General features: G+C 42.7%; 1 protein-coding gene across 2 annotated transcripts in view; it reads right to left on the reverse strand.

Annotated features, from left to right (window-relative positions):
• rps6ka1 (ribosomal protein S6 kinase a, polypeptide 1) overlaps positions 1–3185 on the reverse strand; it is a 48604-nt gene extending 45419 nt beyond the window's left edge. Inside the window, exon 1 of one of the 2 annotated variants that reach the window (XM_053433821.1) lies at positions 2572–3185. In XM_053433821.1, the coding sequence (XP_053289796.1) occupies positions 2572–2634 (63 nt within the window). In that variant the 5' untranslated portion in view covers positions 2635–3185. The remainder of the gene's footprint in view (positions 1–2571) is intronic. The other variant, XM_053433823.1, reaches the window with a different exon arrangement.
• Positions 3186–10600: the final 7415 nt, after the last annotated feature.

Raw genomic sequence — 10600 nt, forward strand, 5'->3', positions numbered from 1 at the left:
TACGGCGCACAGGGAGCAGATGGTGGGGGAGTAAGGTGCCTTGCTCAGGGGCACTAGACAGGGTAGGGAGAATCCTCTTGGATTTTTGGACAGATCAATCCAGGTTCGTCTTTTTGTTGTTTCTCTGTGGAGTCGAACCAGAGACGAACCAGAGACCTTTTCTGCCCATAGTCCAAGTTTCTGCCACTAGTCCACCGCCTCTCAATGATTATATTATGATTACAATGATTAATTATTATATACCAACCCACTGTCCATCCCTTTACTGGCTATACTAGCCGCATGCACAGACTTTACCACTACATATTCTTATATATATATTTTTTCTGTTGTTTCTATATATATATATTTTATTGTACTATCCACTCCAGCAGCACAAGAACACTTTCCTACTGGACACTGACACAATCACATCATTGCATTCCTGTATCTGTGAATATGTTCTCTGTATGTGATTTATGTACGCATGTCAGTGATGTGTTTAAGTGTATAAACTACTGGATGATCTAAATTTCCCACAGGATTAATAAAGTATCCATCTATCAATCTATGAGTCAAGACGCCTCAACTTCAGTATTTCGTCAATTACGGCGTCAAGTTTTATGAGCGAACTCTGCTGCTGAAAACAACAACAAACATTTTTCACTCACATCTTTTGCAAATCATTTCCTCAGCACCGCTTGCTTATTAGGGCGACATTTATTAAATATCCACTACCAGTTAATCAGGGGCGCGAGAAATGAGCCTCATTCATTATGTCGCTCATCTCTGGTGGAGCGATCTGAACGCACCTTGTAATTATGTGCACAGAACGATCCATCAGACAGGGAAATGCACGCGTATAGAGAAATCAAATAATCAGCAGATTTCTTCAAAATAGCGAATCTTTAGATCAAGACTGACTGACAACAGAGAGTGATATTTTCAAACCAGTGCAGCCAGTTCCACGAGTTGCCTCTTCGCAACCTATTTCTGCACATAAGAGCCGTAGTGTGATTGAGGCATACAGTATTCACTAAGCAACCAGTCTGTTCAAGAGCCAATTCATGAATAATTATGCTGCATCAGAATAATAGGGTCTGAGCCCTATTAGCGCAGCTATTCTCTATCGCTCCTCCTACATTCCATGTGCTCACAACAGAAAATATTCCATATTTTTTAGAATCCATGCTAAACAAAGACGTCCTCCCGACCTTCAGCAACCGAGGTGTTCAATTAAAAACTCTGCAGCACAAACAGAATATCACAAGTGCAGGTGTCAGCATGTTTGAACTGCAAACCATCTCCAAGAATGAGAAAAGATGAAAAACAAATCACTCCACTGAAACCGACTGATGATTAAACATTGTTGAATTTTAAATGCACTGCTCTGACAGCTTATCCTGTTGTCTGATCTTTTAATGATCGCCATCCCGGCCCCTAGTTCCTGATTCCTTCATGCATGAGACAATGGAATCTCAATTGGGTGATATGGACAAAAACTTGTCAGATCGTTTGATGTCACAATGTGTCACATTCTTATGTCTTGAAAGTTTAAACACTGATATTGGCTCCAGAGTGAAGGTTGTGGCTTTAAACTCTTCTTAAACAAACTTTTATCCGATTGTTTTTTGCTATTGCTCATGTTGCTTTTATCTGTGCGTAGTAACCAAACGTCAAGGTGCATTACCGCCATCTACTGTGTTGGTGCACCGTTCATGGAACAAGTTGCTGCCTCGTGTTTTTCCTTTTCTTTTGCCATTACTTTGAAATGATGCTGTATTATCTTATCTACAGTCTGTGTCCTGATGTTCTGTATTCTTGTTTATATCTGTCCTCTTTGTAACGGCTGTTTTGAAAGGTGCTGGGTAATTAAAGTTATTATTCACAAAGCAAATGACCATGAGAACGACTTCCTCACTGTGCTTGCGCAATGCATAAGCAATATGTGGATCTATATTGAACTTTTGTTGTAATTCTATTGCTGAAATACCAGACATACTGGTAACAACTCTGCAGGTGTTAGCTGTTACAGACTGGGATCATGAGCCTGTGCGTGTCCTTCAGATCTGCTGGTCTTTGTGTTTGGGAGCTTTGGAAATGGAGCTGCTGGTGACTTCCAGTGAAAGAGGGTTAATTGGAACCATTTGAAACCTAATGGTGAATCATTTCTCTGTCAAACAGCTTGTAACAGTCCAGCGTCTCAACAAACTTGAAGATGCAAGCAACAAACTTATACAGCTAGGGACACCACTCCAGAGTTGGCAGCCAAATTTCATTTTACTTATAAATAAGCTTTATGTCCACTGGAAAATGGACAGTCCATTTGGCACATTTTGAGAGAGACTGATAAAGGGGAGACTTTAATTTAAACACAGGAGATACATTACCAGCTATAAAGGAAGTTGACCTACTCCAAAATTCTAAAGTAGCCATTTAAGCTCTTTAAGGAAGTGGGGACTCAAGACTTTCGATGTTGGGGAAGGTATTTAGTTTATTTCCCACTGAACTTAAAAAGGCAAGTTGCAAAAAAATTAAAAAAAGAATCTGCTCGTGCACAAACAAACGTGGACACATGTCATTGCTCATTACCTCCGTCTCCAGCTGCACCAGCTCCATGGTGGGCCATGGCTCTGCGATCTGTGCAAGAGGCATTCTCGCAGGACTCTCACTTCCAACCCCCTTTTCAGCGGCTCAAATCTGGCTCCTCTCTCCCGCGGATTCCTCCTCCTGTCAGGTGCAGATCCCCGGGCAGCTCCTCACTCGGGTCCCAAAGTCCAGGGGTGGGGAGCAGGTTTCTCGGCACTTTGCTCAGACGAAGATGACGCGCGCTCAGCGGAGAGCTTTACAAACAATTGTAATCCCTGTGATTTGACTCCAGCGTCGCTCGGCCACTTGTGTGTGCGTGTGTGTGTGTGTGCGTGTTTATCGATGTGTGTGCGTTTGTTTGTATGTGTGTGAGTGTGTGTGTGTGTGTTTGTAGAGTGATAATCCAGATGCAAACCCCACAAACACTGACACAGCCTCTGGTCCTCCCAGGTATACGCGCGGTGGCTACTCACGATTTGAGGAGACGGGAGCGCGGTGCCACACTGTGTCGGTGCAGGCGCCTCCACCGGGGCAGTGCAGGACTCTAATGCCGCCTAAAGGAATTAACCACAGTCCGTGTTTGTCTTTGCAGTCGACGCCGTGTTAGATCTCTCTCCCGGGAGGGGGGGGGGGGAGACTCGACTGTGCCCGCCTGCTCCCTCGGTGTGCGATGCGCGCTGAGACCCCAGTGTGGCTCCGTAGTACGCGCAGCCTCCAACTCGGGCTGTTATTGGCAGACTCCTGCAGGGTCTCATCCGGCCCCTTTTCTCTCTCTCTCTCTCTCTCTCTCTGTCTCTCTCTCTCTCTCTATCTCTGCTGGTTCCGCCCAGGTCCGATCGCGCCATCCTCTGGCGGAGAGACGAACTGCAAATACGTAATGCCTGGCTGAAGCCCCCCCCTGCTATTGAATGAAGAGCCTCTGCATGCTCCCCCCCCCCGAGTGCGCACGGTGCAGCAAGTGCACCAGAGGAACGTTTGAGTTTTTTGGTGTCTTTTCTTTGTCCCATGAGGAATAAATTGTGTTCTTATACATGAATAAATAAAAAGGAAATAAGTCATATTGATATATTTTAATTGTATTTCTATACCTTGTATATGTATTGGCATTGGTAGGTAAAATGTAAAAACCTCTCTTCTTTCTTTCTGTCTTTCTTTCTTTAGAGGCCATGAGGGGGCCATAATTTACACAGAGGGGAAAGTTATACGTCCATCATCCATGCACAGTTCCTGATTCAGTAAGGTGCACGTTTAAGTCATTCCTTGTTTTCTGTGAGCTCTATGGCTTTGAGCAAAGCCACATGGACCTGGACGGCAGCTCAATAGACCAAGAAGGCGGACAACACCGGAGTCTTCGTAGAAAGGCAGGTCAAGTTTTCATCGGCGAAGAGCCACAGCTTTTTTAGATCCTCTTTCAAAAGGAGAAGAGCCAAGAACAAGCGAGAGGCTTTGGGCACTTGCGACTTGTATACAGCTCCTGTGTTCGAGGAAGGTGAAATATGGGATTGCATTATATCTCAGAGTTATCCCAAAAGTTGAAGCAGCTGGATAATGCAAATAGTCTCTTCAGGTCTGCAGTGGCACTGGTTCTTCACGAAAATAGACTCTTTACCTTGAGATCCACTTCACCGCGTCCTCTCTAGGCCCAACACAACAAGCACTGTTGCACACAAAGGTTACATAACAGATTACACAATAATTTTAGAAAACAGAATAGCACACACTAAAATACACCAGACTTTGTTTCGTGACCGGAGCTGTTTGATTTCGGTGCGGACATTGCACCGAGGCTGCAGCAGCCTTTCCATTGACAACTGCTGTGGTCTTTGTAATCTCCAGCGACATTAAACACCCCCTCCACCCTCATCACCCCCCGCTTCATTCACTGCCAAGTGGATTTTTGCTCTTGGCCAGCCTTGGTTACTATTGGCAACTGGAGAGCATCAAACCTGCAGCGCTGTAGGATCTGGATCAGATAAAAAAATAAAATAATTGAATTCAAATTAGGATGAAGGAGTCATGGCATTTCCTGGACACTCAAATTTAAGTGGAATGGCAGATGGAGCTCATGATTTGGTGCTTGTCTTTCAAAGGATGTGTCGTCTAAATGCAAAATGCTGCCACTTGCTGCCACACTGGTAAAGCTTGTTTATCATATACCAGCCTACCAATGCAAACGGAGCTCTGCTGTGGGTTTAACTCCAAGATATAATCTGCAGAGGGAAACACCTCCTGTCTTGTGTAATTGCTTATCGTGTTCTTGACACATCTGTGGTTATTGGACTTTGTATCCAAGCGGTTACTATGCAACACGTAGTCCGTGCACTACGGGAACTGTCATTCATTCACATATGGATGGTTTACTACAATTATCTTCCTGCAGAGCACATGTCTGTATTTCCCTGCATGCAGCCCGATGCATGATTCATAATTGTTGATTTCATGCTACATGTGCACGACGCACTTCCACACAAATCAGAAGAAGAAAGTCCAAGTGAGGGGAAAAACACCCTCTTCCCTTCATACCACCCAATACTGACAGGGGGGGTCAGAATCTAAAGAATGTCCCACCTAGGGGAAGGTCATGCATCACATTCACCCTGTGGTTATAATATTCAAAGTCACCAGCGTCCCAAAGCTCACATCAAACCATCGATCTGTCTCCTTGATGGATAAGCAGCTGCTGAAGGGGAAACTCATAATGATTTAGACTGGTGTTTGTTATTTAGTGAAGCAATGACCCCCCCCCCTCCTCCTCCTCTCCTCTCCTCTGCCCTCCTCTCCCCTCCCTTCCTCTCCCGTCCTCTCCCCTCCCCTCCTCTCCTCTCCTCTCCTCTCCTCTCCTCTCCTCTCCCCTCCCCTCCTCTCCCCTCCTCTCCTCTCCTCTCCAAGGATGCCAGCAGATTGATGCCGGACATTTTCCTTCGCCGCTAACGGCTCCTCCTGGGCGATATGATGAACAACCGACTTTAAGTTTGATCCTGGGGTAAAAGTCAAAGAGTCTTATAAAAAAACGATTTATATGGATGAATTAGAAAAGATGATCCGACGGGATAAAAAGTCCTGTCAAGAGGCCTGGAAATCAAAATCAATACAATCATAAGAATGAAACATACTCTGGTAAAAATGGAGGTACGGTGATACCGGTCGACGTTCTCTGTACAGTACATTGCTATTCTGGCTGCAGGGATTCTCCTCTTCTAGTCATGGCGCTCCAGTGACAACACGGATGACAGAGATTACTCAGAGGTGTCTCCCGTCCATGGACTCCAGGAAAACCCACCCCCACCTTGGACTGGAAGTAAAGCATCATGGGAAATATGACTCATGCACCCTGACTTGTTAGCGTACTGATGCTGAAATTAATCTGTTTGTTGTGGAGCTGTCAGACAGATACTTTGACTGAGCCGCGACAAATGAGACTGAAGCAGGTTGGGTCCCTAGACGACAGACTGCAAATGAGACAAACGGATGCCAAAGATTACGCCGCTGTTTGACCTCATTTTGAGTTGGAGCTGAAACCACGGAGCTGAACGAATAAATAACATAATCTAGTTCCATCCTCTGTAACAGCACACAGCAGGAAAGAGTGCGGTCAAAATTCAAATTCATACACATTGCAATGGTGAGATTGCAGCTAGTAAAACAGCAAATCAAAATTCATCTGTTCATTTATTAAGCTTCGTGTTTTCAGGTCGTCCGTTGCTGCCTCCATATACGTACCATTTTGTAAACAAGATAAGCAACCTCACAAACTGTTTCTTAACCTTGTGAACGTAATATCTCAGGAACATCTTTAGGGAACCTTTTTGACTTTGGTAAAAAAAAATTTAGGTGGTCGAATGTCAAAGGTCAATGTCATTTTACTTGTGAATGTGATATATCAAGATCACCCGGAGGGAATTTCATTACATCTGCCACAAACATTCCCTTGGACTAATGGTTGAGGAATTTGGAGGTCAAAGATCAACATCATAAAACACACGTTTCCTTACTAATGCCTCAAGGGAATCCTTTCAAATTTGGTACGAATGTTAAATTAGATTCACAGAATAACTGATTCTATTTGAATGGTCAAAGGTCGAGGTCATGCTGGCCTCACAGGACATGGTTTTTGCCTTTTAAACGTGATATCTCAACTCCGCCTTTAGGGAATTTCTTCAAATTTTGACTAGTTGTCATTAAGACACAAAGATGAACTGATTCGATTTTAGTGGTCAGAGGTCAAAGGTCATGGTGACCTCATATGAGTAAAAAAATATAAATAAAGCCTGAAACTGCACTGGTTGGTGGAAGGATACAACGGCAGTAATTCTGTTTTTCCATTATTTTCCTCATGTGAATTGAGTGTTGTTAAGGGTATTACTTTTATTTCTGTCCTTAATTTTTTCTCCACTATTTGCTTTTATATTTCAAATGTGATATAAATTAGAAATAGTACAATTTCCTTACTTAACGCATTTACAAAGCTAGGTGAATTTAAATTCTTGATGCACACTATTGGGCCTCTGAAGGACACATAATAAGATAATGGAGAAAAGTGGAAGAAATACTTTGTTTCTGTGTGTTGGAATAACCTTTCACATTGCAAGAAAAAGTTAAAAATACAAATGTTTATTATTATTATTTTTCTGCTTCACTGCATTCTCCAATAACTACCCACCATTGTCAGGATGAGTACCTGAAACGCACCAAAGCAGATTTAAAACAGTTTTAATCTGACCTGGGCAGAACAGTTTCATTTTATCTGTCAAACTAAATGTTTAGTTAATCCAAGGGATTACTTTGTTGATGCATGACAGGCACTAGTAAGTGACTCCACTTGAAAACAAATAGGGCCTCAAAGCACAGATAAATCCAGGATATAAATGCCAATGGAAATGCTATTCTCTCTAACAGTATGAGCTTTATACAGTCAATTTCACATCAGTCTGTTTTATTTGAGTTCTATATCTAATAGTTTGAGTGGGTCAGGTTTCAGCAAGAGCACTTTCAGACCTGTCATAGTAACTCTTCCATAGCTGAGCTGAACAAGCGCATGTCTGCAGTGCACAGATCAAGCCGTCCGTGGAGCTCCAGCACAGAACAAATTAATTAGCTGCTCGATCGCGGAGCACGGCTAATTATCCAGCCTCAGCGGACCGACCGTTTCAGGGGGGAAGATGATATCATAATGATTCCAAAACGCACTCAGGGTCCGCAGCTTGCCGAGATGAAGAACAAACTGTGTTATTGTATTTCAAACATCAGTAGCATTATCATTTGTCACCGAAATGGCTGACGAGACCTTGTGGCTGCAGAGGTTATTATCGATCTATGAGAGACAGAAGAGAGTGAGGAGGTAGAGAAAGAGAGACAGGAGATGTTCCAATACTGTGACCAACATCAAAAGGGCATCAGCGAAAACGCAAGTGAATGTACAGATCCGATACCATGTCCTTAAGGTATAATAAGTGTCACCCAGATGAAACTCCAACTTCTTCACTAGTGTAAATACAGAGCATGACAGTGTCAGTGTAAAGCGACAATAGCGTAGTGTTCGCCAGAGCTTGCTCAAATATCAGCAAGTTGGCAATATTTCACGCTGGAAAGTCCTCACTAGTTTGTTTATCATATTCAGGTTCCATGGGTGGCACTTAACACAAACCGTATTTTATTTGCATAGCCCATATTGCAAATCACAGTTTGCCTGAGGGCTAAACAATCTGCAACATCCTCTGTTCTTAGCCCTCGATAAGGGGCAGGAAAAAGAACAACAAACAGATAGTGTGGTAATCTGGGAACAAAACCCGGAACCTCAGGGATCATAAAAAAGGGATTTTATCTGAATAAACTGGGGCTGCACTTTAACAGCTGTTTAAAGGAAGTAATTTTTGTGTCTTTTTTTTTTATTGATTTATTGATTTGTTTTGTATATCAGCTTTCAAACTAATAAAAGAAGTTGCATGACATTCATTCTCTGCGTCTATTTGTTTTTTAAAGGGTTTAACCTGAGCCAGGCCATACAACAATACAACAGTGATAATAATCATCACTTCCATACAGGGTTAGTAGGCCACAGTATATTATATTGTTGTTGTGTTTTTTAATGCGCTGGTATTGGGTCGTTAGTTGGCATCGGGGCTGGAAATCTAACATCGGAACATCTCTAGTTTGTTTTTAAATGCAGTATCGTTCTTCTTTATCACAGCAACCGCTCCTAATGCAAACCTGCATCTGCGTACTCCATAAACCTGACTGTAGTGCTAGCACCAGCAGCGTGTTGTGGCTTGAACCTGTGTCTCTGGTATTTGGGTTGGGCGAAGAGTCAGGCCGAGCACGCGGTCGTTAGAGAAAAACCACCACTGAGATCAGGCTCAGCACAGACGAGCTGTAGCAGCACATCATCATGGAAATAGATCGAGACGGTGCGAAGTACTGGATCGCTGCAAGTCAATAAGTGTGTCCGGAATCAGACGGGTGCTTTTCTCGGCTTCCTCTCACAGTTTCAGCAGAAAACGTTTGGACCGAGCAGAAAATCAATGGCGATTTCATCAGGGTTCACTATCACTGAAACTCCTCTCTGCTCAACCCCAGCCTGGAGGCTCACAGTAGTGTTTATAAACTGCAGGTTTTTGACTTTGAAACACAAATATTTCACGCAGACCTCCTCATTTCAAATAAACTGAAGAGATTTTTTTATGTGCTGCGACAGGTTTTCTCTAAAACATTTCAAGATATTGGCATGAAGCACATCCACCACACACACGGGGACACTGTGCCATTTCGCCTGCTGACATACAAATACGACTTTTCCCTCCCCAGTCTCCTTCTCTGGGTTGAAAGAGAATAACAGCAGGGGGTGCCAGATGAGGGCAGTTCTTTTTATGGCCAAGGCTCTTTCATCGGGCGTTGACCTTTGCCTCTGGAGAGGGGGGGGGGGGGGCTTTCAACATCAGATTTGCAGTGAACTGTATAATATGAGGCACGAACAACGATTGCCAAGTGAAGCAGAGACTCCACAGTTCATTCACAAAGTTCGCACATCTCAATAATCATAAGCGTGGACGGAGTAACAGAGGGATCAGCTGCACACATGAATTCAAAAGGGTTGTTATGACTCATTGTCTCCTCTCAGAACTTTTATTAGAACATAACAGGAACCTTTGAACCCAGAAGCCGCTTATCGCTCAGCTTCTCTCTTATGATTTAAAGTGCAAATGGAAAATAAATAACAATGAATTATACAGAAATAATATCTCCAGCTTTTAATTCCTCCATAGGACCACATACATCACCATCAATATCAAGAAATATGTAATATTAATACCTTAATGGTATCCCTGTGTTTCCTCTTAATACTCTGTGTAGATATGGATACATAATTTATAAGTAAATTCCTCTAGTAGCTTGCAATGGACATAACTATTGATAATTCTGTGTTGTCATTCTATAAAAAATATTGAGCTTGAGTAAAATATGGCTAATAAAGGTTTAAGGCAATGTTTCCTTACACCGGCGCCCACATTTAAAAGCAGGTCAAGGGATAAAAGAGCAAAACAAGTCCTGGGAGATCAGCTGATAACCAGTGGACTTGGAAAAGAGGATTAGATGTGCTGGTCAGTGCAGGGAGAGCAAGTTATTTTTCCTTTAGGTCTTGTGACAATCCATCAGCTGCAAAGATGAATCAGCAAAATAAAGAGTATTTCGAAGTATGTGGATGATCATTATGTTTCAATAAAAAGAGCAGAGCATTTATTATATCATTTATTTATATATATAAATAGTAGTACAGTTGAAATGCAACCTCGCTGCTCAAGAATAAAAGCAGGATTACAGCAGGAGCTTTAACATAGGTTATGCACAGTACAGTGCATTGAACCCTGCAGGTGTCCATATAATATGACAATAATATTATATTATATATATATTATTACACATATATTCTGCATGCAGAAAGGAAAAGCATGGAATCAAACCGCTGACCTTCTGGTTAGTGGATTACCTGCTCTATACCTCCTGTGCCACAGCTGGCCATAATGATAATAACAATAAT

Source organism: Pleuronectes platessa, chromosome 11 (genome assembly GCF_947347685.1).
Source record: "Pleuronectes platessa chromosome 11, fPlePla1.1, whole genome shotgun sequence".
NCBI lineage: Eukaryota > Metazoa > Chordata > Actinopteri > Pleuronectiformes > Pleuronectidae > Pleuronectes > Pleuronectes platessa.